Raw genomic sequence first — 21,217 nt, 5'->3', positions numbered from 1 at the left:
TTAACAACATGTAAGCAATACTGATCACACAATTATGTTCCCTAACTTTGTCTCTGGAAAATGACAGGTCTTAGAATACTCTTTGGATGATACATGTTTCCCTCATTTTGTAACAGTCATATTTAAGAATGAGTGCATAAAAGCGCATGGTATGCTATTACATGAAAATGCAAGGACTAGTAAGGTAGTTGTCAGTAAGGTTTCTGCCTACATGATGTGTTGTGAAAGTTATGCTTGTAAGGTGATTGGTATGTGCAGGACTGTATTTGTAACATCTGACATAGATGATGTGATCAAAAGTATCCGGACACCTGGCTGAAACTGACTTACAAATTCATGGTGCCGTTCGTTGGTAATGCTGGAATTCAATATGGTAATGGCCCAGCCTTAGCCTTGATGACAGCTTCCACTCTCGCAGGCATACATTCAGCCAGGTGCTGGAAGGTTTCTTGCGTAATGGCAACCCAGTCTTCACGGAGTGCTGCACTGAATAGAGATATCGATGTTGGTCAGTGAGGCCTGGCACAAAGTTGGCGTTCCAAAACATCCCAAAGGTCTTAGATAGGATTCAAGTCAGGACTCTGTGCATGCCAGTCCATTACAGGGATCTTATTGTCATGTAACCAATCCATCACGTGCCGTGCATTATGAACAGGTGCTCGACCGTGTTGAAAGATGCAGTCACCATCCCTGAATTGCTCTTCAACAGTGGGAAGCAAGAAGGTGCTTACAACATCAATGTAGGCCTGTGCTGTGATAGTGCCATGCAAAACAATAAGTGGTGCAAGCCTCCTCCATGAAAAACATGACCACACCATAACACCACCACCTCCAAATTTTAATGTTGGCACTACATATGCTGGCACATGACATTCATCGGGCAATCATCATACCCATATCCTGCCATCGGATCACTACATTGTGTACCATGATTCTTCACTCCACGCAACGTTTTCCCATTGTTCAATCATCCAATGTTTACACTCCTTACACCAAGTGAGGCGACCTTTGGCATTTACCGGTGTGATGTGTGGCTTATGAGCAGCTGCTCGACCATGAAAGCCATGTTTTCTCATCTCTCGTCTAACTGTCATAGTACTTGCAGTGGATCCTGATGCAGTTTGGAACTCCTGAGTGACAGTCTGGATAGATGTCTGCCTATTTACACGTTACGGATCTAGTACCTCCCGCCGCGGAAGTCGAACATGCGCCAGAACAAATGGACGTTGTCAGCCCAAAGAGGGCTCCGCGTCCGCGGCGGCTATTCCGCGCAGCGGCTCTCGCGCAGCGAGGGCGCCACCGCTACGCCACGTGCAGACAGCGGCCAATAGCCGCTCCCTCCGGTTTCGTATATAGGGACCCGCTCTGCCCTAGTCCAGTCAGTCTGGTACTCGCTCTGGATTGCGTCTATATCTCGGCAGTACTGCGTTCTGGTCGTTGCTCGTTGTTGACTTTTGCCTGGCTCTGGTTCCGAGTGGATTTACTGTTGGTGTTTGGTGTTGTGGTTTCTACAAGCCTCCGTTGTTTATCTCTTCCTTGTTGTGTCGGTTGTTGTTGGTTGTCGTTGGTCTGTCGTCCGACTCGTCCTTGTGTTTACCCGGTGGTGCGTGCTCCACCGCCGGCGGCTTCCCTGCCTGGCGGCTCCGAACCACAGCCCAAGGCATTCCCGCGGTTGGTTTTGGTTACTACAACGACCCTCTTCAACTGTCGGCAGTCTCTGTCAGTCAACAGATGAGGTTGACCTGTACGTTTTTGTGCTATACATGTCCCCTCACGTTTCCACTTCACCGTCACATCGGAAACAGTGGACCTAGGGATGTTTAGGAGTGTGGAAATCTCACATACAGATGTATGACACAAATTACACGTTCGAAGTCCATGAGTTCTGAGGAGTGCCCTACTCTGCTATCTCACGATATCTAATGACTACTGAGGTCGCTAATGGCAGTAGGTGGCAGCGCAATGCACCTAATATGAAAAACATATTTTTTGGGGGTGTCCAGATACTTTCGGTCATACAGTGTATGTAGACGTGAGAACAAGTGCCTGTCCAGACATAACATGAAACAGGTGTGTGTGGTTTTTTATGTAAAACACACATCACCAACATCATAGAAGAAATTTAACAAAAAATTTTAATACACAAGCACTAATGTGTCTTCCTTGCTTAATTTACATTTGGTATTATATTACAGACATGTGAAAATGGCCTCAGGCCGAAACTGGAGAGTAGTTTAATTTTCAAGCACAGTGCATTAAAGGTAAAAACTATCAACCTATTGTGGTTAAAATGGTTCCATCATTTAGACAATACATTGAGGCTGTAAACCCATACATGATGTGAGGATTCTTGACTTTATGATTATTCTACGTCTTTAATATCAACAACAGAAAAATCTCATTCCTATGAGCACACCTGTCCAGTGAGAAAAGAGGAAATTTATTGTTGAGCAATAATATATCTTGTTGTCTAGTGGAGTATGATGGCTTGCAGTACCAAGGCATCACTGATATTAATTCCAGTGACATTAATGGTATAGAAATATGCTGCTAGCCACAAACACCATTACAGGACTAATTTCTGAATGCATCTCCACTGCATCATATTCAGGAATTGTTTCATGTTAACCTGTATAGCACTGACCATTACAGTGTGTCAACAAGTTTCTGTAAGATTCCATATTGTAGCACCCAGTGTACTCTTTGAGAAATGGAGAGGTTAACTCTACCTTGCCACGCAGATTGGTCATGCCGTTTGAAACGCCATGTTATCAACTACCCACCGGCAGTTCGAATCCTCCTTAGGACACGGATGTGTGTTGTTCTTAGCATACAGCAGATTGTCAATGCACTGTGTGACATATAAAATGAGGACTATTAATTTGAATTGTATTCATTTCACAGTCAGTTAGTTGTGCCACATTCCAAATTTTATTAGCTTGCAATCACTGGATTCTATTGAGCTCAATTATGTTAACAAGTTTGTTAGTGAAACTAACAAAACTAGTGAAGTTAATTTTGCATTTTGTGCGTGGAGTGAATTAAATACACACAGCAATTTACATTTACTGACAAGAATTACGTTGACAAACAAATGTGGAAAAGCACTTAGCTGATGCATTTCAGTCCCTTTAATGTAATTTATTGCAGTATTGTGCTTAATGAGCACAGTCACAACTCACATGAGAGGTCTCTGCAAAAAATCCCTCTCAATATTTCTTTGGCCTAAGACACTGGTCATGCTCTCTTCTTCCAGTTCTCTAGTGAACTGTGGTGGTGGTGATGCTGGAATGTTCCGTGGGGTATCGAGGCTCTCGAGACATTCTGGACTAGTGTGCCCAAGATATTGTAGAAGCTGCAATGAAAAACATCAAAAGCTTTACTTGATCAAATTCTCATTCATACCATAAGAATGTACTTTGTTAGTCTATCACTCGCAATTGCTTCTCATAATTTTTGCTATTAAGCACAAGAAGGCTAGACTCAAAACAATGGAAAATCCAGGACAGAATGTCACAATATTATGAAAAGGAAAGTTTCTACTCACCATACAGCGGAGATGCTGAGTCGTAGGTAGGCACAACAAAAAGACTGTCACAAATAAGTTTTTGGCCAATAAGGACTTTGTCAAAAATAGACAACACACACAAATGCAACTCACACACACACATGACTGCAGTCTCTGGCATCTGAAGCCACACTGCGAGCAGAATAAGGAGGCGGCTGGGGCAGGGAGGGGGAGGGATAGTAAGGTAGAGGTCGCAGACACTGAAGTGCTGCTGGGGGGTATGCATGGACAAGGTGGAGAGAGGGTAGGGCAGCTATGTGTAGCTGGGAGGTTAGACAGTGGGCAGGGGAGGGGGGGGGGGGGTGTACTGGAAAAGGTGAGAAGTATAAAGATTGGGTGCACTGGTGGAATGAGGGTTGTGGATGAGGACAATGACTAATGAAGGTTGAGGCCAGTAGGATTATGGGAACATAGGATATATTGCAGAGAAAGCTCCCACCTACGCAATTCAGAAAAGTTGTTGTTGGTGGGAAGGATCCATATAGCACAGGCTGTGAAGCAGTCATTGAAATGAAGGATGTCATGTTTGGCAGCGCGCTGAGCAACAGGGTGGTCCACTTGTTTCTTTGCCACAGTTTGTCACTAGCCATTCATGTGAACAGACAGCTTGTTGGTTGTCATGCCCACACAGAATGCAACACAGTGGTTGCAGCTTAACTTGTAGATCACATGACCGGTTTCACAGGTAGCCCTGCCTTTGATGGATAGGTGATGTTTGTGACCAGACTGGAGTAGGTGGTGGTGGTGGTGGGAAGATATATGGGATAGTCTTGCATCTAGATCTATTACAGGCATATGAGCCATGAGGTACGGGGTTGCGTGCAGGGGTTGTGTAGGGATGGATGAGTATATTGTGTAGCTTCAGTGGACAGCAGAATACCACTGTGGGAAGGTTAGAAAGGAAAGTAGGCAGGACATTTCTTATTTCAGGGCATGACAAGAGGTAGTTGAAATCATGATGGAGAATGTCATTCAGTTGCTCCAGTCCTGGGTGTTCTGTCTAACCTACAGAATGTACATAGCTGCCCTACCTTTTCTCCTTCTCGTCCCTGCGTGCTCTCCAGCAACACTTCACTGTCTGCCACCTCTACCTTACTAACCCTCCCCCTCCCTGTCCCAGCCTCCTCCTTAGCCCCACTCAGTTGCCACTCCCATCACGCACTGGTGTTGCTGCTCGCAGTGTGGCTTCAGATACCAGAGACTGCAGCCTTATGTGTATGTGAGTTGCATTTGTGTGTGTGTGTGTGTGTGTGTGTGTGTGTGTGTGTGTGTGTGTGTGTGTGCGCGCGCGTGTGCGTGCATGTTTTTATGGTCTATTTTTGACAAAGGACATACTGGCCAAAAGCTTATTTGTGAGACAGTGTTTCTGTTGTGCCTATTTGCGACTCAGCATCTCTGCTGTATGGTGAGTAGCAACTTTCCTTTTCACAATATTGGCACAAGAAGACTGTACAACAAACAAAATGAACTTACAAACTTATATTGAAAATGCTAAAGAGAAAATCATATGTATGTAAAGTGAAATCAGATTTGTCCCACAATTTTGCTATAGTCCAAGTGGAAAGATCGAGGTCTATGGAGAGGTAGTACAGTTTTACGATGAAAAGGGAAGATGTCGGGTGGATGGAGAAAGAGTTGTCGGGTGGATGGAGAAAGAGTTGAAAGCACAATAATTATTTGCAGTGGCATACTCAAATCACATTGGAGTCCTCAGGTTTTGAGGATGGGGGAGTCACAATTAGTGGTTTCTGATTTTTGTGACTGTTTCAATTAAAAATTCCTTTATCTGCATTTTTTTTTTTAACTAGAAACAAACTTCATAGTCTTAGGTACACCACACATAGGAATTTAATGCTGAAACGTGTGCAGTTAATGTGGTATGCAAATGGAGAGTTTTATGCCAATGGATTAGAACCTAGTTCTGACCATCATAATCCCTCAGGCCTCCTAGAAAGATGACCAGTTTCCAGGCATATTATAATTTATTGACTTTCTCTCTCATCTTCCATGATGACTTTCTGACAGGGTGAACTATGACTCTTAGTGAATTGTTGAGGTGTTTAAGGTAAGGCTCTAAAATGAGTCTCCATTATGCACAGGAGATTGGTTGAAGAAAAAAGTAAGCAGTAGTAGGATTATCATATGTACTGGAAAGATTGATCTGACAGTAAGGTTAATATGCCGGAGGAGAATGAACAGCTAATATTGTTTGTTTTCTGGTGCTGAGAGGGACTGTGACAAAAAGGCTGCCACATTGTCACTGTTCTCCTAACACACTGCTCTGTCAAATGATGAAATAACGTGAAAATTTGAAAAATTTTCATGAAAGAATTCGCTGACATTATCGCACTAAATATTGTCACTGTAAGAAATAATTTTATCAGAATTAATAACGTAATCCCGTTGCCCAAACATTTTAATAATGACACTGAAAGGTTTACATTTCTTTCCAAAAACCAAAAAGAAATCTTTAACGTGTGTGTCAACTTTTTTTCTATATTTTTTAAATGATGAACAGTGATACAAAATTAATTTGCAGTAGTCTATAAAAAAGTCAGCCGTAAACAGGAATAATTTCACCACAGTTCTGAAGTCCTCTGCAGTTTTTCTTGACCTTTGCTACAATTAAGCTTGACACACTTTGAACTTTGGCTTTTCAACTTCAGTACTACATTCTGTCACTTACGTCATCCAAATTATCCATATCATCAGCACCATCTTCCCAAGTAGGTAACTGATGAGGTGGACGGTGGCGTAAAGTGTGCTGTGGCGGAGAACTTATAACAAGACTAGACAACATTTCAGGATGAACTGAATTTCCCCACTGTGCACTGGATTCAGTACCTGCATGAACACAAACACAGTTTACAGAAATTGCTGCTAATGTAATATTTCAGGTTTATAATCTTAGATGAAAGATTACTTCACACTGAACCTCATCGCATACCATCAAGGAGTACATGTTCTGCAGATAATTTGCCACAGTTATCTCCACAATTATAATTCCAGATCACTCTCTAACTTATATACTGTGTTAAATCTTCAGTGATCAACAGGTATTAGACTTAATTATGCAAGACGTTGTGATAATAAAAAAGAAACAAAATGTAAATTTAAAAAACTTAGACAAATCTGACTGGTATGATACGGCTAGATCTCTATAATGATACACAAGTTTCCTTCAGTTGACTGTAGTATTCTTCTCACACAATTTCTGAAACTAGTCACACACATAAAAAATTTTTCATGTAATAAGAGAAACAAATAATAAAACTGGAACTTCATTTAATTTAAGAAATATATTAATCCTTACTGATTTTTTTAAGGAAACGATATGCTGCATCAAGATACATCATCAATCATGAAAACCAACCATAAATTAGTTAGCCTTTAATTTTCTTATGTCAAATGGATGGCTTTGGAATAGGAGCTCAAAGACAAGATCATCAGCAGTTATGTGAGTATATAATGAATAAAAACAGTTAAAACTGTTTAACAAAATTACATGTATATTAGAAACTTCCAATCACATAAATGCAAACTTTTTATAGTCTGAAACATATTCAACTATCACACATAAACAGACATTGAAAATAATATTTAGGATGCAGACTGAAAAATTACCATGACTTTCCTCTCAAAAGAAATAAAAATAAGCTAAAGAACATGCACACAAACAACATTATCAGTTTACAACTATACGAAAATTATCTACTTCTCTTACCTTGCTCCACTATACTAAAATCTGCAGTCCTCTCATAATCTGGAGAGCAGTACAAGATTGACGCATCCCAGCTGGCCTTACCAGCAAGATCGCGTAAAATGACGCGCACCTGGGAGAGAGCAGTACGGAGGCCAGCCGTCACTCCCCCACCAGGGACATCTAGAGTAGGAAGCTCGACCAGCGAGACTAGCAAACGGCTACTTAACACAAACAACTGAAAAACAACAATATTAATGATTGTAAGTAACAGAATTTTTGTTGGACAGTGTAGATTTTAAAAAAGTGAACAGTATGAATTAATCAATAAAATATTTTACCAATTAATCAATAAAATATTTTACCTACATGGTTGTAGGATGCCATGCAGCTAAAATAACAGGGCAAATCTAGTTATCTGCCACTTAGATATCTCACTGGTTAATTACTATATCTAAGAAATGTTGAAAATTCACAACCATATTAACTAATAGTGTAAGAGAGCTAGTCTGAACCAATATGAACAGCACACTTTCAAATAAAAGATGCTCTCATCCCAAGTGGTTGTCAAAGTGCTTTTTTATATTCCACAAAATAATAAAATCTGAAAATATTTTTTCTGATACAGGGTTTCAAGATTAATACTTCTAGACAAAACAAAAATCAGCTAACACCAATCAGGTAACAGGAGAAACCACAAAAGTCATATGAAACACCAAAAAGTACCAACCAACTGTACAGAAGGTTATCATTCACTTTCAGTTGGATGGTGTTAGTGCGAGGAGCACAGACATCCTAATGTTAAAGTGTCGATGTGCAAGTATATTTCATACAACAATATTTTAAAACTCTTTACTGTTCTTTAAATATATACTGTTATATTAATACGGCAAACTACAGTGTTTTTTGAACTAGATATGGATTGGAACAGAATTCTGATCCTGATGGAAATATGTATGATGTATGAAGGACATTGCAGAGTACAAACAATGCTGCAAAGGAAAAACACAGGCACTGCAATATAGTGTTCCATGCCAAGACACGGCTGTGACAATAATTACATGTCTCTTCCTGTGTGGGAATAACAGCAATTGTGAGAGAAAAGGGCGTTGCATCAGTCATGGAGGCCAGCTTAGATGGCCGAGGTGGTTAAGGTGACGGCTCGTGTAGAGTAGGAAATCTGAGTTCAAATCCAGGTTCAACAAACATTTTCATTGTCATTGTATAGCTGGAGTCTCATCATATTCACAATTGTGAAAATTTTCTTGTATATAAATTTTATTAGCCTAAGAAGTGTTTTGAATGTTGTTTCAAATTAATAACACCAGAAAGCCTCAAAAAATGACGTTTAACAATGCCGAAGGAAGGAAATAAACTTTTTAGTGAAATGGATATTTTCCTCACACTACTTATTTTCAACTGACATTGTACTATTCTCCCCAATTACAAATAATTTTTTAAAAATTATTACAAGAGTGCAGATTTTGTCATTTTTGGCTTATGTGTGAATTCTGTATTAGAAAATGAATATCTTTCATCTGGAGAAACCAGTTAAATGCAGTTCTCACTAAGAGAAGTTAAACAGATGTGGCAGAAATCTGTTATGTGCACAGCTGAATATTTTATACAGCAAAAATCATTTAGGTGTACTTAAATGATTTTTCCTGCACTTCGTTGACAGGCTTGTTGAAATTATTTAAACAACAATTCATCACGTGCACTTAATGGATTTCAGCAGAAAATGGTATGCAATGTAACAGAGACAAATTTTATAAGTAGATTGTGGTATGCATATGTTTATTAGCTTCAGCTATCATAAAAGTGATTTAAAGTTAGTCTATAGCAATATTACACTACATAAACAGTGGGACATAAATTTTATTGCACCTTACTTGAAAGATATCAAAGACAAATTTTGTTGGGAAAATGATAGTTGCTACTCACCACATAGCAGAGATGCTGAGTCGCAGGATAGACACAAAAAATTCACAAAATAACCTTTCTCTCTCTCTCTCTCTCTCTCTCTCTCTCTCTCTCTCTCTCTCTCTGTGTGTGTGTGTGTGTGTGTGTGTGTGTGTGTCATCTATTTTTGACAAAGGCTTTGTTGGGTGAAAGCTTATTGTATGACAGTCTTTTCGTTGTGCCTATGTGCTATTCAGCACCTCTGCTATATGTCTTTTCATAATATTGTTACAGTCTATGCTGGATTTTCCATTGTAAAGATACATTTTGTTAGCAGATGGTGGTAAATCTGTGTTTAGTATTATTCTCAACAGCCTGCATCAATGCTGGTGATTCACTGCTGGCCTCTAATAATAACACATTACCTCAACAATGTGACATCAGTATTACTGTTGCTTATTTGCAGTTGATGTGCATGAATATCTAAACACCTACTCCAGCAAAAGCTGCTGAGAGTTCAGTGAGTGCAGGGGCCTTGTGCCAGTTGCCTACAGTCAGTGTAATTCTAAAAATGTTTTCAAGAATTGCTCTGCTTGTGCCATTGACCAAGAAAGGGCTACCTAAAGAAGATAAAAAGAGCAGGTAAGCAACAAAATTTTACTCTACACATGAACTTAATTCTTTCGATACTCTGAAATTTTAAAACACAGGAAGTAATTTTATTTCATATCTTTATTTTAAGGAACAGAATTTAAATCTCTAAGTGCATCTACTGGAAGCAAAGCAGATAACAGAAGCAGAGTGTACAATGGAATCTCCAAACAGACAAATGTCACTAGATAAACCAATGCAGAAACTGTATCAGGTAAGCCCTGGGGGAAGTACTTTTAGTGCAATGGTCAATCATTGTGCTAAAGACAATGGTCTTGACTCTGATTGTTCTGTCAAGGATCCTGACTATGAACCACGTTCTGGTGATTGAGAGAGTACAGACCTCACAATTAAAGAAAAAAGTACTGTAAAACAGAACAACGGTGGTAAACAATCAAAATGGGATAAAAGCGATCCCAAAGATGGAATAAGAATAGAATTAAAAAGTATAAAACTGAATCTTTAACCAAAGCTAGTTAACTGCAAAAAATTTAGATACAACTACAACAAACATTTCTCAGATGAAATGAGGTACTCCTTTTCTAGAAGCTTCTGGGACTGTGATTATACAAGACAGAAAGATTTTAGTCTTGGTTACACAGTGAGTCTTAACTCCAGCAGAAAGATGAAATACTGAGCCACCACTGAAGTAAGATAAGGATTCTAAGATTTACTACTTAAATAAAGACAATGACAAAGTCAGCATATGTAAGACCTTCTTAATTAAAACTTTACGTATTTTAGCTGATGTAACTGATACTGTATGGAAATGGAAAGATGAAAGTGGACTTTTCATAGGAAGCGACAAGAGAGGCAAAAGATTTGTACATAATAAAACTAAACCAGATGATATACAGATAGTTATAAAACATATAGGAAAGTTTTCTGCAGTGGAGTCCCACTACTCAAGGGAAACCACAAAACGATTATTCTTAAACCCCAAAATACGTAGATCTAAAAGGTACAGTCTGTGCAAGGAAGAATGTAAGGATTTCAAATCAGCTTGGTCATGGGACACTTACCAGATGGGATGAGAAGGAAACACTCATCCTGTCTGTTAAGTCTCCGCTGACCTGGGGTTCTGGGTGACTTTTCCGTACCCTATCCCTTTTCCTAAACCTCTCCAGTTCCTTTCCATTCACCCCTCTTCCTTTCCCTTCAACCCTTCTGCCGGAAGGAGGAGCTACTGGCTCCAAAAGCTTGCATAGGTAAAACCTTTTTTGTGTGTGTGTTGTCCTGCTGCCACTTGGCGTGTAGTTTTTTTTTTCTATCCAACCACATTATATTGTCAAAAACTGATTAATTTCGTTGTTATAGCATCAGTTGTTTTCTTTGTGTCAATTTACTACTGTTTTATAACTACAACCACATAAATTCAGCATCTAAGAGAGTTACTATGGATCACAGAAATGCACTGACCATGTTCCGACAAAAGATAACAAAGGGGAAAGTAAAATTAACCACCTCCAAAAACTGCATATCTGACGAGGTCCTTACTATGAGAACTGATGTAGAAAATGTACTTAACAAAAAGTGATACGTTTATACATAAAAAAAATTAATTATGGTAAAGTTCAGAAGGGATTAGGGAATGAAATGGGACTCAATATACAACACAGCTTATCTAACTGATAAACGGGACAATTTCTACGCACAAGCTATTCAATAAAACTTTAAACGAACCAAGCCCTTCATTAAAAGAACTAACTAAAGCTATAAATCATGAAACTGAGTATTTCCCTTCTGAAATCATTGAAATGAGAGATAACATGAAAGATTGTCACATATTCTTTATAACAATAGAGACTTAATTAAAATGTTTTTTAACAGAACACAAGCTCTTCAGAAACATGTACAGAGATTCCTTGACTAATCTTAAAGCTCAGAAATACAACTGTCAAGTCCAGCTGTGATAGTAAAACAGTCTGGAGAATAATGCGTAAAGAGTGTGGGAGACAGCAGTATCATGAACACACCAGAATAAGGTTAAAAGACAATGATGAAATAATAAACGACCCAAAAGAAGTGGAAGAAAAAGATCAGTACAACTGGTACAAATGAAATGTACGACTGGCCTCCCAGTTTTAATGAGCAGCAGCAACTCTTAAACGTGAAATTTTAAACAATAATGGAAATTTATGGGCAGAAAAAAAGGTAAAATATGGGAAATGCCCACCTTACAAGAAAAAGGGCAAGTGTTCGAAAGGTAGTGTTAACTGTTTTCTATTACATTCTATCTCATTTGCCTATATATATAATAGAGGGAAACATTCCACGTACGAAAAATATATCTAAAAACAAAGATGTAGTGACTTACCAAATGAAAGTGCTGGCAGGTCGACAGACACACAAACAAACACAAACATACACACAAAATTCAAGCTTTCGCAACAAACTGTTGCCTCATCAGGAAAGAGGGAAGGAGAGGGAAAGACGAAAGGATGTGGGTTTTAAGGGAGAGGGTAAGGAGTCATTCCAATCCCGGGAGCGGAAAGACTTACCTTAGGGGGAAAAAAGGACGGGTATACACTCGCGCACACACACACATATCCACCCACACATATACAGACACAAGCAGACATATTTAAAGACAAAGAGTTTGGGCAGAGATGTCAGTCGAGACAGAAGTGCAGAGGCAAAGATGTTGTTGAATGACAGGTGAGGTATGAGTGGCGGCAACTTGAAATTAGCGGAGATTGAGGCCTGGTGGATAACGGGAAGAGAGGGTATATTGAAGAGCAAGTTCCCATCTCTGGAGTTCGGATAGGTTGGTGTTAGTGGGAAGTATCCAGATAACTCGGACGGTGTAACACTGTGCCAAGATGTGTTGGCCGTGCACCAAGGCATGTTTAGCCACAGGGTGATCCTCATTACCAACAAACACTGTCTGCCTGTGTCCATTCATGCGAATGGACAGTTTGTTGTTGGTCATTCCCACATAGAATGCGTCACAGTGTAGGCAGGTCAGTTGGTAGATCACGTGGGTGCTTTCACACATGGCTCTGCCTTTGATCGTGTACACCTTCCGGGTTACAGGACTGGAGTAGGTGGTGGTGGGAGGGTGCATGGGACAGGTTTTACACCGGGGGCGGTTACAAGGGTAGGAGCCAGAGGGTAGGGAAGGTGCTTTGGGGATTTCATAGGGATGAACTAAGAGGTTACGAAGGTTAGGTGGACGGCGGAGAGACACTCTTGGTGGAGTGGGGAGGATTTCATGAAGGATGGATCTCATTTCAGGGCAGGATATGAGGAAGTCGTATCCCTGCTGGAGAGCCACATTCAGAATCTGATCCTGTCCCGGAAAGTATCCTGTCACAAGTGGGGCACTTTTGTGGTTCTTCTGTGGGAGGTTCTGGACTTTTTCGCCTTTTTTCATACCAGATCTCCAGTTACTTTCTAGTTCACCCTTATCTCTCCCCATATATTTTTATCTTTCATTTTCATTTCAACCTCATGTTACACTTTCCACCTTCTAATACCATGTCACCCTCACAACTCCCCCACAACGACCCCATTAAGTTTTATTTACATTCCCTCCGCAAACATGCCTTCACCCTAGACAGATTACGCTCGCATATTTTATTTTCTCAGGCTTGTCTGACATTTGGCATAACCCCCAAAAGCCTCACACTTAAAGTTCCTATCTCTGGCTGCAACCCTTCTTTCCATCAGTCCCTATACCAGTTCCAAACTGAACAATCCATTGCCCTCACCCACCTAATCCTTCCCCTACACATCAACTCAGCCAATGAACACACCCGTCAACTCCTATCCTTAATAAAAGTCCTCAATCTTTCCTCTCCCACATCCACACCGGCTATTCAGAGCATCCTCCTACAGGCCAACCGCAAATTAGAACAGCATGCCACCCTTCACCTCAAAAAACTATCCAATCTCCTGGTTTCCCACCTCCGGAAAGGCAACTCACTCACCCTTCACAACCTTTCCAGCAAACCTCAACCACCTCTCATTGCACACAAACCCAGTCTCTCCCATCTACTCAGTCTCCCATTTCAGCTCCACTCCCTCCAAAACCTCAAAATTCCAAGCAACACAATCTGGCACCACAACACCCTAATTCAGTAGTTAACCTTTCCTCCAAACCTCTCTCCCAATCCGAAACCTCTGTCCTATCCAAAGGCCTCACCTTCAGCCCCACTCCCAGATTCAAACAAATAGCCTTCGTCAAAGATTTACTGTCCTACACTCGTACTCTCTGCTGGAAGTATCACTTTGCCCCGAAGAAAAATGATCCTAATCCTACCCCTAATGATCCAACTCCCCAAGACACTATCCAAATTGAACCCTGCCTGGAACAGTTCCGTCCTCCGTCACAGTGGGACCCACCTCCTCTTCCTCAAAATCACCCTCTCCAAACCTTCCAGGAATTTCTGACTTCCAGCCTTGCCTCTCAGTCCTTCTTAAAAAACCTTAATCCTACTCCCAACATCACCACTGCTGAAGCCCAGGCTATCCGTGATCTGAAGGCTGACCGGTCCATCATCATTCTTCCGGCGGACAAGGGTTCCACGACCGTGGTACTTGATCGTCGGGAGTATGTGGCTGAGGGACTGCGTCAGCTTTCAGACAACACCACATACAAAGTTTGCCAAGGTAATCCCATTCCTGATGTCCAGGCGGAGCTTCAAGGAATCCTCAGAACCTTAGGCCCCCTACAAAACCTTTCACCTGACTCCATCAACCTCCTGACCCCACCGACACCCCGCACCCCTACCTTCTACCTACTTCCTAAAATTCACAAACCCAATCATCCCGGCCGCCCCATTGTAGCTGGTTACCAAGCCCCCACAGAACGTATCTCTGCCTACGTAGATCAACACCTTCAACCCATTATGTGCAGTCTCCCCATCCTTCATCAAAGACACCAACCACTTTCTCGAACGCCTAGAATCCTTACCCAAACCATTACCCCCAGAAACCATCCTTGTAACCATTGATGCCACTTCCTTATGCACAAATATCCCGCACGTCCAGGGCCTCGCTGCGATGGAGCACTTCCTTTCACGCCGATCACCTGCCACCCTACCTAAAACCTCTTTCCTCATTACCTTAGCCAGCTTCATCCTGACCCACAACTTCTTCACTTTTGAAGGCCAGACATACCAACAATTAAAGGGAACAGCCATGGGTACCAGGATGGCCCCTTCGTACGCCAACCTATTCATGGGTCGCTTAGAGGAAGCCTTCTTGGTTACCCAGGCCTGCCAACCCAAAGTTTGGTACAGATTTATTGATGACATCTTCATGACCTGGACTCACAGTGAAGAAGAACTCCAGAATTTCCTCTCCAACCTCAACTCCTTTGGTTCCATCAGATTCACCTGGTCATACTGCAAATCCCATGCCACTTTCCTTGATGTTGACCTCCACCTGTCCAATGGCCAGCTTCACACGTCCGTCCACATCAAACCCACCAACAAGCAACAGTACCTCCATTACGACAGCTGCCACCCATTCCACATCAAACGATCCCTTCCCTACAGCCTAGGTCTTCGTGGCAAACGAATCTGCTCCAGTCCGGAATCGCTGAAGCATTACACCAACAACCTGACAACAGCTTTCGCATCCCGCAACCACCCTCCCGACCTGGTACAGAAGCAAATAACCAGAGCCACTTCCTCGTCCCCTCAAACCCAGAATCCCCCACAGAAGAACCACAAAAGTGCCCCACTTGTGACAGGATACTTTCCGGGACTGGATCAGATTCTGAATGTGGCTCTCCAGCAGGGATACGACTTCCTCAAATCCTGCCCTGAAATGAGATCCATCCTTCATGAAATCCTCCCCACTCCACCAAGAGTGTCTTTCCGCCGTCCACCTAACCTTCGTAACCTCTTAGTTCATCCCTATGAAATCCCCAAACCACCTTCCCTACCCTCTGGCTCCTACCCCTGTAACCGCCCCCGGTGTAAAACCTGTCCCATGCACCCTCCCACCACCACCTACTCCAGTCCTGTAACCCGGAAGGTGTACACGATCAGAGGCAGAGCCACGTGTGAAAGCACCCACATGATCTACCAACTGACCTGCCTACACTGTGACGCATTCTATGTGGGAATGACCAGCAACAAACTGTCCATTCGCATGAATGGACACAGGCAGACAGTGTTTGTTGGTAATGAGGATCACCCTGTGGGTAAACATGCCTTGGTGCACGGCCAGCACATCTTGGCACAGTGTTACACCGTCCGGGTTATCTGGATACTTCCCACTAACACCAACCTATCCGAACTCCGGAGATGGGAACTTGCTCTTCAATATATCCTCTCTTCCCGTTATCCACCAGGCCTCAAATCTCCGCTAATTTCCAGTTGCTGCCACTCATACCTCACCTGTCATTCAACAACATCTTTGCCTCTGCACTTCCGCCTCGACTGACATCTCTTCCCAAACTCTTTGCCTTTAAATATGTCTGCTTGTGTCTGTATGTGTGTGTGTGTGTGTGTGTGTGTGTGTGTGTGTGTGTACCCGTCCTTTTGCCCCCTAAGGTAAGTCTTTCCGTTCCCAGGATTGGAATGACTCCTTACCCTCTCCCTTAAAACCCACTTCCTTTCGTCTTTCCCTCTCCTTCCCTCTTTCCTGATGAGGCAACAGTTTGTTGCGAAAGCTTGAATTTTGTGTGTATGTTTGTGTTTGTTTGTGTGTCTGTCGACCTGCCAGCACTTTCATTTGGTAAGCCACATAATCTTTGTTTTTAGATATATATTTCCTACGTGGAATGTTTCCCTCTATATTTTTAGAATGTTATCATTACAGAGGAGCTTATGGCAAAACAAAAATACTGCACTTGAACTCTGAAGTAACAGGAAGGGCAAAGTAGCCTAAGTAGTATTCCAAAATTTTTGAAAAGTGGAATCAATAACTGCTACACTAAGGAAGGTGTATGTCATGGTAAGTGGACAGAAAAAGTGTGAGGTCATTACAATTCCTAGTGATTATGGGGATGATTAATTTGAAAGTCACAATGTGCTGAGGAAAAAATTAAGCTACAGTTGATTGACGAATACAATATATTTATGAAGAGCATTGACAGAGAAGATCAGATGTTGGCCTATTATCACCAAACTTACAAAAGGCTTTGTTCTATAAGAAACTTTGAACACCTTTATTCCGTACGATTCTTTATAGTTCATATTTTTGGTACAATATGCGTAACACACACATCAAGAAAAGTTTTGCATCACTTCGGTTCCGGGAATTCCAGAACCTGTACAGAAAATTGGAACAGAGATCAACATAAACATCATTTCCGCCGTCCTTTTTTATTGCTCATGAAAACCACAGAGTGTATGTGGTACCACCATACAGTGAGACCTTCAGAGATGATGGTACAGATTGCTGTACATATCTGTACCTCTAATACACAGTAGCACGTCCTCTTGCATTGATGCATGCTTGTATTCGCCGTGGAATAATGTCCACAAATTCATCATGGCACTGTTGCTCCAGATTGTCCCACTCCTCAACGGCGATTCGGTGTACATCCCTCAAAGTTCAAAAGGTTCAAATGGCTCTGAGCACAATGGGACTTAACATCTGAGGTCATCAGTCCTCCCATCATGGCATACTATCCACAAGTTCATCAAGGCACTGTTGGTCCACATTGTCCCACTCCTCAATGCCGATTTGGCGTCGATCTCTCAGAGTGGTTGGTGGGTCATGTCATCCATAAATAGCCCTTTTCAATCCATCCCAGGAATGTTCAATAGGGTTCATGTCTGGAGAACATGCTGGCCACTCTAGTTGAGCGACGTTGTTATCCTGAAGGAAGTCATTCACAAGATGTGCACGATGGGGGTGCAAATTGTTGTCCATGAAGATGAATTCCTCGCCAATATGCTGCTGATATAGTTGCACTATTAGTCGGAGGATGGCATTCACATATCATACAACCGTTAAAGCGCCTTCCATGACCACCAGCAGCATACACTGGCCCCACATTATGCCACCCCAAAACATCAGGGAACCTCCACTTTGCTGCACTCATTGGACAGCGTGTCAAAAGCGTTCAGCCTGACCGGGTTGCCTCCAAACACATCTCCGACGATTGTCTGGTTGAAGGCATATGCAACACTCATCATGATGAGAACATCATGCCAATCCTGAGCTGTCCATTCGGCATGTTGTTGGGCCCATCTGTACCGTGCTGCAGGGTGTCGTGGTTGCAAAGATGAGCCTCGCCATGGATGTTGGGAGTGAAGTTGCGCATCATGCAGCTTATTGCATACAGTTTGAGTCTTAACACGACATCCTGTGGCTGCACGAAAAGCATTATTCAACATGGTGGCATTGCTGTCAGGGTTCCTCTCAGCCATAATCCATAGGTAGTGTCATCCACTGGAGTAGTAGCCCTGGGGCGGACTGAGCGAGGCATGTTATCGCCAGTTCCTGTCTCTCTGTATCTCCTCCATGTCTGAACAACATCGCTTTGGTTCACTCCAAGACACCTGGACACTTCCCTTGTTGAGAGCCCTTCCTGGCACAAATAAACAATGCAGGCGCGATTGAACCACGGTACTGACCATCTAGGCATGGTTGAACTACAGACAACATGAGCTGTGCACCTTGTAGGGCTTCAAGAATTTCTGCGTGAATTATAGAACTACCTGCACTTCGTCCATCTTGAACACACAATATTTTAAATAGAAGTGTGAGAGAGACAAATCCACCCTACTACGCATTGCATGTTTGTTCGTGCAGGTCTAAAAACAGTCACAAGCAAAATGTGAATGCGGTGGCCAAACGGCGACCGACAAGTACCTGCTCTATGATCCATAGTTTCACTGTGTCTGTAGAGAAGAACAAGGAGTGTTTATGTATTATTCTGCGCTTTTAGTGACAGAGATGATTGTTAAGGACAAATGAAGAAATGAGGTTAGATTTTCAAGTAATTCATGTGTTGGACTTGCTAGAAGCAAGACATGTTCATAAATTATGCGGTTGTTAAACCAACGCTATTGTAAATGTGTTTAATTGAGTCTAATGCGAGACGAATCGGTTAACTTGCAAACATTCAAATATTTATGTGAGAAATGGTGAATTTTTTCTTTGTGGAAGTTGAAACATACCAAGACTACTAAAAGTATTCTGCCAGTATCCACTTATTTCATGAGTAGAGAGAGAGAGAGAGAGAGAGAGAGAGAGACTGATAAATTTCGTTAACCAGCAGTAATCTTTGGAGAAGAAGTTTTTGGAAATCGAAGTAGACGGCAATACAAAGAAGCAGCTTGGCAGTGCTTACCAAGTAAGTCAATTGATGTGAGAGAGGTGTGCATTTTGCAATCCTACTTCAGATTGATTCTTGTTGTTTAAGGCATTAGAACCTCCTTCCTGGTGGAAAGACTGGAACTGATCGGCTGTCGGACCCCCTTCGTCTAATAGGTGCTGCTCATGCATGATTGTTTACATCTTTGGCCGGGTTTAGTGATATCTCTGAATAGTCGAAGGGACTGTGTCTGTGATAGAATACCCACAGTCAACGTCCATCTTCTGGAATTCTGGGAACTGGGTTGATGCAAAACTTTTTTTGTTTTGTGTAGAATGTACAAAATTAACAAGCATGAAATCTGTATATGAATATTTTCAAATCTGCTACCTGAACCACTGCATAGTGTCCAAAGTTTTAGATTTTATTTGACAGGGTACTTACCAAAGAACCCAAGCAACAAATGAGAAGTATATGGTGCAACTTTGCATCATTAAGAACAAAATTAGGAAGGATTACATTTTCAGTTGTCCCTGTCCTGGCTTGCCAAGATTGCATCCAACATTTTGCTTTCCAGAGTTCCATCAGTACCAGTAAATACCACTTTTAATGTTCAAATTTGCTATCATTTTAAGACTGTACTTGCAGCACCCTTGTCCTCAATGTATTCATCTTTTCAACAAGTTTTCTACTGCATATTTTTCTACATTGCAGGAGAATCTTAATGCTGTACACTTATTTAACCTATGTATTGTGAACTATATATGTAAATGCTTCAATAAATTCTCTGTGTCAATGAGTTCTTATTTTGTAGCCACATCCTTTTCATATTCACAGTGGAGCATTATGAGAAGTATGTTAGTGAGGGCTTGGAAAAAAAAAAGTCTTATGGTTTGCTAAAGGTTAACTCAATTAAATTACAAAGACAACAATGATTCATCAATAACATGACATTCTCACCAGGAAATTTTAGTATTTACTATGTTTAGAAAAGGGAGGGGAGCAGAGAAGGAATTTGTATTGGCTTACCTGGATATTTGGGGCAGAAAAAACTTCTGCACTGAGCTCATCAGCAGAAAGGCCTGGTACATCATCTTGTTCAACTACCATTGAAGACAATCGAGCTGCCCCTATGCCCATTGGAAAGTGGCCAAGGTGATTTACAAGATGCATTAATACCTGTAATTGGAATTACAGTATTATTTACTAGTTAACATTGCTAATTTCCACAGAATCCATTATTTCTTTATACACATATAGGAGTTCTATGTCGAACAAAAAAGTTGAACCAAAAAGCTATATGCCTGAAACTGGCTATACGACAGTAGTCAGAGGAGTGGAATGTAGCATACAAAAATCAGTCAGAATAAGAATCTGTCAATCAGCATAAAAATTCCGAATGTGTGCATGAAAACACATTACCTATAGAAATCATAAGCAAAATCAAGTGCGTACCGGATGTCACGGATGGCTGACACACAAAATCACTCAACACTAGAAGTACCTTACCGGTCAATCTGACCAGCAAGCGTTGTTTAACATCTCATAAATAGCAAACATTGTAATTTAGGGGGTTTATATTTCATGACTTATATACTTTGGTGGTTTATAATTTCTGTAAAAGACACACATCTATTACAAAAACTAAGTGAATTATAAACATTTTTATCCTAAAGGACCACAGTCAGTCATTTTGGCTGCTGAATACTTTTTACATCTGCTTAGCTTATTTTTATTTCACTGTTGTGATCTCATTCCCTCTCTTTCTTTCCAATTTACTTCATTTTAAGAGATGCCACACTTCTACTGCTTGCACTCTGTCAATCCATTGTTGTGCTCTGCAGTAGTTTAGTGCTCCTTGATATTATGGTGCATTGGTATTTTCGTTTGGATAGAGAATTACTGAATTACTTTAACAGTTTACCAAAAGAAGATTCAGAAAGATGATAAGTTGGGTGATAAAGATGATGTCGAATATCAGCCTAATGAAACAGAACAGTGTGAATTATCAGTCAGATGATGATATTCTGAACCTGTACAACAACATACAAACAATGCAGTGTTTAGGGGTTTGATTCCAGTGATACCAAAAATTCCTACTCACGGCCGAGTATGAAAATATTTTATTTTATTTTACTTTATTTATTTTTTTTTTTTGAGTAAAAATTAT

At 41.3% G+C, this 21,217-nt stretch overlaps 1 protein-coding gene across 1 annotated transcript in view; it reads right to left on the bottom strand.

Annotated features, from left to right (window-relative positions):
- The window catches only part of LOC124785478 (probable Rho GTPase-activating protein CG5521), a 261,077-nt gene that overhangs the window by 61,108 nt on the left and 178,752 nt on the right, over window positions 1–21,217 (bottom strand). Inside the window, exons 29-32 of the mRNA XM_047254185.1 lie at window positions 20,077–20,226; window positions 7,293–7,506; window positions 6,255–6,412; window positions 3,183–3,355 (exon numbers count right to left, since the gene is read on the bottom strand). Of these exons, the coding sequence (XP_047110141.1) occupies window positions 3,183–3,355; window positions 6,255–6,412; window positions 7,293–7,506; window positions 20,077–20,226 (695 nt within the window). The remainder of the gene's footprint in view (window positions 1–3,182; window positions 3,356–6,254; window positions 6,413–7,292; window positions 7,507–20,076; window positions 20,227–21,217) is intronic.

Source organism: Schistocerca piceifrons, chromosome 1, assembly GCF_021461385.2.
Source record: "Schistocerca piceifrons isolate TAMUIC-IGC-003096 chromosome 1, iqSchPice1.1, whole genome shotgun sequence".
NCBI lineage: Eukaryota > Metazoa > Arthropoda > Insecta > Orthoptera > Acrididae > Schistocerca > Schistocerca piceifrons.
Note: the sequence above shows the minus strand (reverse complement) of the source record. Positions and strands in the feature narration are given on the sequence as shown.